This window comes from Temnothorax americanus, unplaced genomic scaffold (assembly GCF_048541705.1).
Source record: "Temnothorax americanus isolate GAGA-0224 unplaced genomic scaffold, ASM4854170v1 Scaffold12, whole genome shotgun sequence".
NCBI classification, from domain to species: domain Eukaryota; kingdom Metazoa; phylum Arthropoda; class Insecta; order Hymenoptera; family Formicidae; genus Temnothorax; species Temnothorax americanus.
Window position 1 is genome coordinate 4,243,101 of NW_027509253.1, and position 13,364 is coordinate 4,256,464.

The following is a 13,364-nucleotide window of genomic DNA, read 5'->3' on the forward strand; positions in this document are numbered from 1 at the left end:
TGTTCTATATTTAATTATTTATTATTTGGTTATTAAAATACTTAATTTTTTAATACTAAAAGCATTATCGTGCTTCCTGATAAAACTTTTTAAAATTCCTTGAATAATTTAAAATGTAAATAATCCAAAAAATATTTTCCACGATGCATAATATTTAGAATATTGTAGTATGTACTAAGTTTACTAAATGTATGTACTAAAATTCATTCCTTTTAATTCAGTTATTTTACTGATAAACAGAAGTCGGCTTTAAATGCATCAAATTAATATTCTCTTTTCTTAATCGAGATTTATTATACATGCTATGAAGAAAATATTATAGTAAAGATTATAATAATATTTTTGTTATTCTCTGACGTTGTTACGGAAATTAAGATAGTTTTATTTAAAAGTATCACGTATCTTTTATACATCGTACAAAAGGATTATCGTAATTATTATATTATTGTAATAATTATAATATTTTCACGTACATTTATTATTATTTCAACGTATATTTAAAATTATAAAAAAGGAAATGTACGAATGCAGTTGTTTTTACACAAATTGTTTATTTATTATGTTTGTAATAAAAAAAAATGTGCAAGTAGAAACCTTTGCTCACAAAACTTCCTCTATTTGTTTTGGCTTCCTCATAGAGGAAGCTTTGTGAGCAAAGGTTTCTACTTGCAAAAAACCCCTTTACCGATTATCACCAAATTCAATACCGACCTTCCTTGAATGATACTCTATTGATTAAAAAGAAAAAAAAACAACAACAACAACAACAACAACAACCCAATATCTCAATATTTGCGGAAGTAAGAGCAACTAGTACTTGCATCTCGTTTTTAACTTGAATATAAGACCCGACTATGAATACCGGCATTAAAGAACTATATATAAAATAGAAATAGAGAAAACTGAAGAATATAACAAAATTAAAAATAAACCAATATCTTTTAAAATTTACAGAAGTTAAAGCTATTACAAACATTTTTCTAAAAATTAAGGACCTTTGATCACGTATAAAGCTGAGTCTAATCAACCAAATCTTAAAGAATTATATATGAAATAGGGGTAGAAAAGACTGAAAAATGTAATAAAATTAGAAATAGATCGATATCTCCAAATTTGCGGAAATTAAAGCATAAACAAACATTTCTGCAAAAATTCATAATTTTATTAACAAAGAACCCCTTAATTATTAGCAATCTTTATTAATTCTATTATATTTTTCAGTCTTTTCTACCCCTATTTCATATACAATTCGTTAAGATTTGGTTGATCAGTTCTGGAGTTATAGAAATTTCGGTAAATTTGGCACAGACATACACACATACACACATACACACATACATACACACATACCGACATTTTTTAAAATAGCGATTTTTCGACGTTTTAGAACATTCTGAACACATTGGCAAAAGCAACTAAAAAAAAATTTTTTTTACGAAAACAGCTTTCTCTATGAGGAAGCAATAAAAATATCAATATAAAAATTTTTTAAATATGACGAAAATATTGGGTACAATCAATATAAGCATTGTTATATAGACATTGCTATTTTATTTTATGTATAATACGCGTATGTCGATAATACAATTAAAAATATTTAAATAAAATAAAACTTTTTTTTACAGTACGCATTGCAATTTTATTAATTAATGTAATCTTATTAATAAAAAAGAATATATATATATAATTAATATAATAATAAATCTTCATAACAATAAATATTATAATCGTTATGCTTCAGCGTTAAAACAAAATGTTATAAAAATATATATTTTTGATATAATTTATACTACATTTTCCACGTGACTCATGAAAAAATCACATCCATTATTACATCATGAATACTAATAATTAAATAATTAAGATTATTTTAGATGGAGTTGTTCATTAATTCAATTCTACATTTGCTCGCAACTGCGGCTCCTTGAATCTTTCTTCTGTAATGTCACTTAAAAAGATGTAGTAAAATAAATGTGTAACAATAAGTATAATCTAATATTATGAAAGAGAAATAGAGACAAGGAGAAAGATAGAGAAAATAGCTACGAAGTATTGAATAATATATCACAACGGAGTGTAAAACTTTGTTAAAGTTACGAGTTCGAATCGGCAGGGCAAATTGATGAAAATGATAAAAACGATTACGAAACGATTTATGTATGTTATCTTTATCGACATAGTAAATTGCGACAAACAGATGATAGATAACTGTTAAAATGATCGGTGTACTCATTGACTTGCCCATCATCGATCATTGTCGCATATTGAAATATAATGACGTTCAAACACAACTCTCACGCTGACTCACGCATAGAATGGACATCCCTATAAATTAACGTCACTCTCTTTTCATCCGGTAATTCGATGATCAATTCGAAATCGATGTATTCACAGCAAACTTATATAAGTTAACGATGTCTTGATAAAAGATAAGAACTTGTGTTCTTGCTTAAAAATTCTTGCTAGAAAAAAAAATAACAGTGTTTCTTGGATATTTTGTATAAAACAATTTTGAATACACGATATTGTTTCTCGAAGTTCTGAGAACCGGTCTGTGTCCCGATAGATAGCACCGTAAACACGGGCGAACTTTGTCGACGATATTCATTAATTTATGTGAGTGGAAGGTGGTATGCCTAAGCCGTGTACTATACACATAACGAGAAACATACTGAATAATTTAGCATTAACAAACAATTGTCGTTAAGAAAGTTAATTATGAAGGATATTAAGGTAGAACATTTGTTATCTCGTTTTAAATATATTGTTTAGCAAAAAGGGAGTTTCAGGAAATTTGTTTTAACTCTCTCTTTCACGAGTAGATATTGCATAAAGAAACATAAATGTGTATACACGCAAACATACACACATATGTATATACATATGGAGGAAAAGTTTTAAGAAATTGTTATCTCGGAAATGACTCGAATAGCAGTGTAGCCTCGGAATGTTAGAGTGGTTTATTTGTGGAGTAAACGTTGGTTCGACATTGAAGCTAATACAGCAGCATTATGACATATACGCAATCAACATGGTAACTTTCGCCCTCGGGCGATGGTGAAAAACTTGGGCAGAGAAATTAAAATAATTTAAACCAGACATTTATAACTCCGATCGAAAATAGTCATTTCTGGCAAAACCGCGGAGAATGCATGAGAAACAAAAAGCGAACTATTTATTACGCTGAAAAACAATCATCGTTAAAGCAGATATAGCTAAACAGAATAAACATAAAACCGATAAAGATAATAGATACATTCAAGCGGCTTCCAACGCAAGTTTCAGTCGAAGCTAAAATACTCGATATCACACAATGAATAAATTAATGGAAAGAGCCAATTAAATATCAGGGGAAAGAGAGAGAGAGAGAGAGAGAGAGAGAGAGAGAGAGAGAGAATGAAGGGAGAATAAAAAATCAGGAAAGAGTTAAAAGACAAGGTGAGGGAGAAAAACTGTGCGGGATGCACTGCCATGCGCTGTCGCAGCTCTTTCGCGAGTTGCCGCCTCGATTACGCGTGAATTTTCAGCTCCATCGTTGCACAATTTACGCGAACATGCGTGCAGCGGGTCGGTGAATTCCAGGTGAGAAATTCCAAAAGACAGTTGTGTGCTTTCACATGTCCATATAAATGTGTCACTCGCCACAGACACATCCACCACGTATTTCTAACTGTACAGCGCAAAAGGAACAAGGCATAAAAATTTCAGATAGAAATTATATAGTGCAATAAAACTTGGGCGGTAAAACGGATATTTAAATGAAACGGTTTACTAAGAATTTTAAGTGAAATGTTATTTCAAATCGATGAAATAAATCGCGAATCTTTCAAATCTCTCTCAATTATTATCCTTTATCTTTTATAATGGATCGTAACTGCTAACACAATATTTTGCGCAAAGATCATCGAGATACAAATTATCATTCTAGCGATATAATCGATTCGCTCGTATATAAGCTAGGCATGGGGGACACATGTAGTGTGCGCGCGCGGAATGAAAACCTGTGATGTTTAAGCAAAACTAATATTAGAGCGATTGCACCCGCGTAGTTAATAGAACGTCGGTTTCCATCGGTTTCATCCCCGGGATAATGAAGCACAGCAAGAGCGAAGCGCCAACAGTGCGGCGTCGATTGCATCATCGGGTTCGAACGAGAAATTGCCATCCCGCATTTCCCCGAGTGCTCATTCAATTCCTCGAATAATGTTTTAAAATAGTAGCTTCTTGAGCAGCGCAAATTTGTCAAATTTGCCCGAGTTGAAAGCTCGATATTATTTTCGAGATAATTACAAGAATTTATTATTAAATAAATCTATATGACATTGAAGAATATACGAAGTAAAAATTTAAAAAATGTAGGTACATATGACAAAAAAGATTTAAGCAAAAATAATAAATGACAATTTCTAATATGTTTATGCAATTAATCCGATCTGATAGAGTATTGTTCGTTTGAAAAAAAAAGTCATTTCGACTTACAGGGAATTAAAAGAACCATATGGGGGGGAATTGATGCGAGTTCATCCCTGGACGAGTGTCGCGCGCCTCTGAAATCGAATTCGCAGAGAATTTCTGCCAAAACTGGAAAGACCGTCATTGGATTCGCCGAAACGTCGATAGTTTTCGTCGACGTGACATCGCCGCGAACGAATCAACGAATCCTGATTTCTCTCGTCCGAATTATACTAGAGAGATGCAATCAAAACCGGCGATCGCGACCCCCGGAGGCTTCTTCATTATTCGCGGACATTGAAGCGGCCCTCTCCCGCTCGTGTCGGCATTGTTTGCGCAACAATCACGCTAACCGAATTATCCTGATCACATCGGGAGCGCGCGCGTTCAAACACGCGCCACCCTCTTCGGCCCTTTCCCACCTCCCATCGCCTCCCTTATACCATCTACCTCACCTGTAATTGATTGGATTTTATTTGCACGATCCAGTGCTGATACCGATAAAAAATGAGGAATAAGCCCGACCTCCTTTCGCCCTCCGTTCGAGGACGCCTTCAAAAGGGTGCTTCAGTCCGCTTTTGACCGCTAGGAGTGGCCAATAAGGATGTATTTATCTTGCCGGTGTTAAGTGCCAGAGATTCCATCCAAATGAAAGTGAGCGAAGAAATTGTGTTTCGTTTAATTACTATTTTCTAGCCTCTCTCAATTTACTGATTTACCTATCTCTCAGATCCCTTAGGTTCCTCGAGGAATTGAATTTTCGAGTTTTAGGATCTTCTAGTTTCTATTAAATCCTTTGGATTTGTATCGGACATGAAATCTGGCAAAAAGAAATTAAGGAAATTGATGAAAGTCTCGAGAAATGGGATCGCAAGAATCAGGCTCCGTGGAAACAAAGACCGAGGCAAATACTTCAACATGATCTTACAAGGGTTGAATTACTTTTGCACGCATACGAGTCTTCACGGTCTTCGATACGTCGTCGATCCCGAATTACACGTAATCGGGCGATTCCTGTGGTTCGTCGTGTTTGTAATATCTTCCACAATCGCCAGCAACGTGATTTACTCGCTGGCGCATAGATTCCAGGTAAATCGTGTGTATATGAGAGGAAAGGTGTTAATTTTGATGCGGGCGTATATACAATCTATTAATCTGCCAAACATTTGGGCCATTGTTCGTTTCCGATTTCGGCGGATATTAAAAGTTGTGTTAAAGGTCGATGGGGTACATATAGAGAACGATTTATATCAGACTTTAAAGTATCGACGCGTAAATTTATTTAGGCCGCGCCGACGTCGATCGGCATCGAATCGATGCATTACGAGACGTCGAATCTACCCTTCCCGAGCGTGACCCTTTGTCCAAATGACCGTGTCGACTGGAGTCGCGCCCTCGAGCTCGAGCCGAGAATTTTCTCTAACGTTACCGACGAGGCAAGTGTCGAAACTTTTCGGAAAATACTGGGCAAGCTTTCCGTGATGAGCTTCGGGGATTTCGACGAGCTGGATTTTCTGAAGAAGCAGAATGTTCGTAGTCTCGCGGGTAGGACATCTTATATCCTCCTAAACTTTTTTCACGCGAGCGTAAATATATTATAACGATCTTGGACGTTTCTGGATTCCATCTTCAATACCTACCAGAGACAAGACACACCGATGTCTTGTGAGATATCGGTAGTAAATGCGCAAATTTCGATAACGCATTGTTTATATATAAATCAATCGATCTTTATTCACTTCAGCTTATTGCCAAGAAGCGGACTTGGTTTACAAAAATTACTTGATCCACTCATACCATCCATGTCCATACCAATCATCGTACTTACTATCATCTATTCTAGTTTCTTTTTCTTTTTCCACAATTTCTTTAACACATTCCCTTTAACGCTATCCAAATCATCATTCCATTATCTTTCTAATTTTTCTCTCTTATTTTTACATAACTCCGTAAATCAATCTTTGGTTATATCACCTCATATTCCTCTACATAATGACTAATACAATCCCTTCATCCTTGTACCCAGAACACACATAACATTGTTTCATCAACATTGTTTAAATCGAGATCTTATCTTAAATCGAGCATTTTAAATGCATGTGTGCGTTGCGTTTCTCTCGCTGGAGCTGAAGAATAATCATTATCGAACAGGTATCAACATCACTCAAGTGCTGCACGAGGTAATGCCACGCTGCGACCAATTGCTGTCCGCCTGCTGGTGGCGCAACGCCAATCGCAATTGCTGCGAGATCTTCGAGGTGCAGAAGACCGAATACGGTTTCTGTTACTCGTTCAATTCTGAATTGGCGCAGACAGCACCGGCGAATCTCACGGAATCGCGGCCACGAAGAGCGTCGGGCTACGGCGATTGGAGCGGCGTCAAGGTTACGATTCATCTGGGAAACATATCGAAGCCACCAAATTCCGGTAAGGGCAATGCTGGTATATATAATATTCTACGTGGCGAGGCGTAACGATCTACGAAGAATCGATGTTATCGCGCACCCAGCGCGATGAAGCAAAAAGATGCCTCGCTCTAATATACTCATATTTCACAAAAAAATATAATTATCTTGAATAAATTGTATTGAGAATCTGGAAATCGGTGCGGTGACCAAGTGTTGATTTTCTAGTCGTGCCGCTGGTTATATTGCCGTATTACCAATTTTGAGAGATTCAGAGCTTGATCAATGCGCGAATTGAACAGCTTCTCAGCAAAGTCGCCTCGGTCCGAAAGTAGAAATTCTCCCAATGTAATATTTTGTCAATAATATAAAACAATGGCTGCATTCCGATATACTACCGGGATTGATAAGGATTGTAGATTTATTGTAAGAATTAATAAATTCCATTTCTATCAGTAATATCCTTTGCAGCTCCTTCAAGGAGTCTAGGCTTTCATTTTCATCGGAAATACATTTTTGTTTAATATATTTCTAATTTCTTTTAATATATAATCCTGTATTAGTATTTTTAGGCAACTTGTGTGCATAATTTTAATTTCGATCGTCATGCATTGTTTGTTAATCCCATTTCTATCATTAATATCATTATCTTTGTACCTCCTTCAAGGAGTCTAGGCTTTTATATTTTCATCGGAAATACATCTGTTTAATATATATTTCTGATTTCTTTTAATATATAATGCTGTATTAGCATTTTTAGGCAACTTGAGTGCTCAATTTCAATTTAGATCGTCATTGCATTGTTTGTTGTTGCAATATTTGGACAAAGGAACGTAAACGCATTATTTGAGTAAACATTTAGCGCAAATCCAAACTCGGGGGTCGAGGGGGAAGAGAGGAACCGTATAATGGCAAACAAAATGTAAACTCGGGTAAACCGTATGACGGATTAATATAAACTAATGCTATTTCCGTTATCCGTTAAATGACGAAGTATACATCAACGACACGTCGTTACTAATCCACCGTTATGCAAACCGCGCCGCGCGCGGGAGTCTCGCAAATATGATTTTAATATCCTCGCGAAAGCCGGCGACCGCTCGAGGATGCATTTTGAATAGGACGCGACTTCCATTCTGCCGTAATGTCGCTCCTTTTATTACCCGATGCGAAATGGAAAGGGATTTATCGTAAACTGCAAAATCGATATATCGGCGCCGTATTGCGCGCGGCAGTTATTGAAATGTCGCCTTCAAAGAACTTCACGGTCCCGCGCCGTCCCGCCCGCGCTATACCGGGGTTCTAAGCCGCTCTGACCAGATCTACGTCAGAACCGGATCGACGAAAGAGAGGATTTTCAGCGTGAAAAGTTAAAAAATTGTATCTCCGCTGATATATATCATTAACCTTAATATACCCACAATTGTTATATAGAGGAGATTGATGGCGTCTTGGTGATAATAAACGAGCCCCGGGTCTGGCCCAACAGCGGCACCATGATACCGTCGGGCTCGCTGGTCAGCGTGTCCTTGGAATGCGTTTCCGGCCACGCCACTCAGCGAGTCCTCGAGCTGGACAAGGACAAGCAACCGTGCCAATACGACGAGATCGGCATGTACAAGCAGGAGACCTGCCTATCGCTCTGCAAACGTTACTGGGTCGCCAAGTATTGTCGCTGCAACCCGTCCTTTCTGTTCCCCGCAAGTACGATATCTTTTAGCGGAGACAACGCGACGACGACTTCGTTAACGGTATTTTTTCTTTTTTCACGCGTGTGTTTCAGCCGCCCACTTCCGCGACTGCACCATCGAGGATTTCATCTGCCTGATCGATTACAACGGTGAGCGAGATTCCTTATCTATTGGGAATTTCATTTACATGACTCGCGAATTTATTTTAAATATAATTAGCCGGATATATATATATATATATATATATATATATATGTAACTTGATGCTTTTGCGAAACGGCTGGATGGCGACGCAAGATGTGTTCAACGACTACATCGTTCACTTTGGCGGCGAGTACCCGCGCGGCATTCCAAGCATGATTTGCAACTGCTTACCGGAATGCGACTACTACGTCTACGGTACCCAGTTTTCTAACGTGCCGCTACATAACATGAATGACATTATGCTGGACGTGCATTTCATAGGGCAAACTAGTTTTCGTTACAAAACGGACATAGTTTTCACACAAATGGATCTCCTCGGTGAGTTCTCGCATTTTTTTTAAATACATGCGTCTATATCATATACTTCATATTTTTGTCTCTCGCCAAAAGCTCCTTGTAGCATTCCCCTAGTATGAAAAATGATAAATAAATAAACTCTAAAGCTATAGTTCTTTATCTAACATCCTTAGTTTAAAAGAAATGTCAGATCTGATATTTCTAATTAACTTAAGATTTTATTTAAAAAAAAAAAATAGTGTCATTAATTATAATTACCACGTCGGGTTTGAGAAATTTATAGAGACGAGACGAGAGAAGCGGAAGCGGAAAAAACGTTCGTAAAATTTCACTTTATTCAAATTCGCTTTCGGAGATTTTCGAGGAACTTTAATTTGCGGCGCCTTAATTATTTCCCTATCTCTATTAGCCGCTCTCCGCGGCGGTTTTCCCGTGTATAATGAGTCCCGCGAGATACTAAGTTACGAATTCATGGTGCCCTCATGCCTCTTGCTCAAAATGTTTACGTCGCAAACGACTATCTTGGATATTATTCGTGATCTTATCGTAAGAAAGTAAAGTGTCTAGCCACGAAAGATGTATAAAACTGTATGTGGGTGTGTGTGTGTGTGTGTGTAAAAGTTACACGAAAGATGTCTAATGTCATACGTTTTACGTGTGTAAAATTTTGCCTAGCTTAACATCGCGTCGCGGAAATTAAAGCCAACACGTAAATCACCGCTTAGAAACAACCCGCTTCGATTTCGCTTAAACGTCATCCGTGCCCCAATATCACCAAATGTTTTGCCACGATCATCATATTAATAACTCGGAGCCCCATAAAACGATTTGCATATACTTCCTCGCAGTGTCTTTCGGCGGCATAATCGGCTTGTTCCTGGGCGGCTCGCTGCTCAGCGCCGTCGAGCTGGTTTATTATCTGGCGGTTGGGGTATTCTCGTCTCTACGCTCGCGACAGAGGAGAACCGAAGGAGAGCGGAGAGCCCGACGATCGAGCGTGACGCACGTCCACGCAGCGGCGGTGCTTCCCATCCTGGATTACAACCCTCTGAAACCGCCGGCGAAGAGGATACCGATTTTTGCGAATTACGGCCTCGCAGAATTGAATTTGAACAGATATTGAATTACCGTGAAGTTTTTCGATATACGCGGGCGGGAAGAGGGTCTCTATCATAGCCGAGCCACCGCGAAATTTGAGAAGGTAAAATAAGAGAGGAGGTTTATCTATGTACTCTCTCTCTTTGAATCGATATTCGTCGAAATGTGGACGCGTATGCGTGCGCGAGCGCGCACGCGTGTCTACGTATATTCCGCTAATGGAATTCTGTATTTTTCCAAAGTCGCGAGGAGAACAAACAAAATTTTTCAGAACAGGAGCCCCAGCTATTCCCATTCCTAAATCGTCCGGAATCGAGAGTACTGTCTGTTAGAATAAACGGGTCCCGTCCTGTTCTTCATAGACATGTTGGTTATTGTGTTTTACCGTGGGAGGCTATCCCCATAAATCAGGAAGTAGCTGCGATATTGATCGGATTTGACAAGGAAATCGAGAATGCCTTGCTCACGCGAAATCTGGTATCTACCTTCTAAAACCCATGTTCCTGCGTACATTTGTGTGTGTGTGTGTGTGTGTGTGTGTGTATATGCGTATCAAAGAGAGGAAGAGAGTGAGAGGGAGAGGCAGAAGGAGAGAGAGAGAAAGAGAGAAAGCGCAGCTCATATTTTATTCAACGTTCTATATGATACGTACCTTCCATCTTGCCACTTTGCGGCCGCGTAATGCTTGACTTCAATAATACACGCCATACATTTTACATGCATGTCAAGCGACTTTCTTGGCTTTTTCGAGATGGAATAGCGAACCGAACAATTGTGTAACGAGTATTTACTCGTTATTCGAGAAAGATGCCACTAATAGCTTTAACGAGAAAGTTGCAATGTGTATGGAGGAAAAATAAAGTAAAGGATATCTCTAAAGAAGAAAATGTAAAAGCAATTGTGGAATACAAAGACGGCTTCATGCGATAAATTAATTAAATTTCAACAAATTAATGGCTCGTGCGTTAGATTCATATTAAGGTCTTTTAAACAGTGACGGAAAATGTAAATGTAGCCAGACGGCGAATTATTTACGTTATATCCTCCACGGCGGACATACAATTAGAGGATCGCTAAGTAAGTTAATATAAAATGAATGTGTATTATTTAGCTCGGATTTTATTTTTACTCTTTAAAACGGCAGAAACAGAAACATAAATTAATTTTCTTACAATTCTGGGCTTTTTGTTTAAAAACACTTTTATCCTCCTCCTCCTTTTTATAAAGTAGGCTTGAAAAAAGCTACAGGATGTATAAGTGTAATCCTGAAATTTTTACGTATTATTCAGTTTTCAGGTTTGTGAAATACTGTTAGTTAATATTCTATTGTGTAAGATTAAAAATTTGTTTAACAGTTGCTGTTACATGTGAAAATACCACAATGTCATATATGCGTATTAATAATTACATAATTATGAATCAATTAAACATTTAATTATATTTTGTAACGAATATCGAATGCGAGGTCAATATTAGATATTATATTAAATTAATCAAAAATTTTCCAATTAAATATTAGCAATTTAACTGCTGATAAAAGACACGAGAACAAAATTTACTGTGTACCTGTGCTGTAAGAACAGCACGGCAAAATGAATATGTAATTATGCACTTTTAAATTGCAGTTTTACATTTAAGTTTTAAATTAATTCAAATGTAAAATTGCTCAAATTAAGCCTCGAATTAAGCTAATTTAACGTTTAATCGTGAAAAATAAATCCTAAATTAACTTTAAACGGGATGAAACTCTTCCCTTGATGGAAAAAAAGTGCGATAAAGTCCGAGAATCCTACATGTATACTTCCCAGTTATCGTCATATCACATCGCAAAAATGCTTGTGTCGAGAAAATACGGCCACAAGCGTGCAATCGCAGAATTTTAGATGATCGTTGAAATGTATGAATAACGGGAATAAATCGCGCAGATGGCCGCATATTCGGTGCACTCGGTAAATTGCCGGTCGCGGTTTGCCATTTGTAAGAGACGTTGCAATGTAATGCAAATAATGCATAAAGATCCGTCTTGAAACCTCAACTTACTCGCGAGACGCGATACTGTTATCGATGTTATATTATCGGTGCGTTATATAACGACATTATTACCGTACGTATCCCGACAACTATTTTCCGTCTATCTCGAGAGGAAAAATTCGGCGTCGGGAAAAAAATAGCGGGCTCGTCGTTGCTAAGGACGCAGTTTATATCTCGCGCCGTGGCGATTTTTCGAGCAACGACGGGGCCGGATTTTTCCCTTCAGACAGCGCTCGTTTTCACGCTGTTGAAAATAACCGGGTGCACTTAAAGCAGCAGATAAGACACGCGCATCCCATTTTTCCATTTTTCCGCGACACGCGGGAAAACGCTTTAGAGCGCGCGCGGTTGAGCCGGAAGTAAATGTACCAGCCGTCTGGCCAGTCTCCATTTGGCCATTTATTATTTATGAGAAGGATAGAAGAAGAGAGAGTGAGAGAGGGACGGGGTGGAGGGAGAAGCGAGAAGTTGCGCTGGCCGTCCGACCAACAACATCAACCATCCGGGAAAAAAAATCCCCTTTCTCGCGCTTTATCTCTCTTTTTAGGAGCGCCGTCCGCCGAGATTCATCCACTGTGAAAGGGAGATACTTGACGGGAGGATGTGTCCCTCTAGTCCCTTCCTTTTTCCTACTGCGTTTTAAAAGCATCCGTCGCGGATTGAGCCAGCGTAGCCTATTATAAACTGCACTGCTGCAGCTGCGACGTCGGCGTGTCGTATACATATATGACTATGTCAATTGAAACGGTCAAACTCTTTCTTTGAATGGATAACAATGTTGTCCCAGTCTCTAAATCTCATAGAGTTTCGCCACTAATATATTAGAATGATTGCGATATAGTCACTAAAAAAAAAGAATTGGGTTCTCAAGTAAAATTTTTTTATTAAGCGGTATCCATAATTAATGTAGAGAATCTAAGCCGATTTTTAGTACTTTTTGAATTAAAAAAAAAAACCCAAATTTGAGAAAGTTATAGCTTTCTAAAGTTTCTTTGATGACGGCAACTTCAAAAGATTTCGCAACAACATTATGACGTCACGCACATTTTCGTGTACTATATTTTCTTCAATTTTGAAGATATTGCAAAAATTCAAAAAGTTTACAAAAAAAGTATGCCATGATCTATCAAAATATACTGTTAGGTAAAAGTCGGTTGAAGACCGAATTGTCACTTTAATTTGAGGA

At 37.8% G+C, this 13,364-nt stretch overlaps 1 protein-coding gene across 1 annotated transcript; it reads left to right on the forward strand.

Annotated features, from left to right (window-relative positions):
* The first annotated feature begins 6,754 nt into the window (after positions 1–6,754).
* On the forward strand, positions 6,755–11,321 carry LOC143893258 (pickpocket protein 19-like). Its single transcript, XM_077398454.1, has 5 exons — positions 6,755–6,879; positions 8,347–8,561; positions 8,641–8,697; positions 8,846–9,070; positions 9,898–11,321. The coding sequence occupies exons 2-5, from the start codon at positions 8,354–8,356 to the stop codon at positions 10,170–10,172; spliced, it is 765 nt and encodes a 254-aa protein (XP_077254580.1). The 5' UTR covers positions 6,755–6,879; positions 8,347–8,353; the 3' UTR covers positions 10,173–11,321.
* The last annotated feature ends 2,043 nt before the right edge of the window (positions 11,322–13,364 follow it).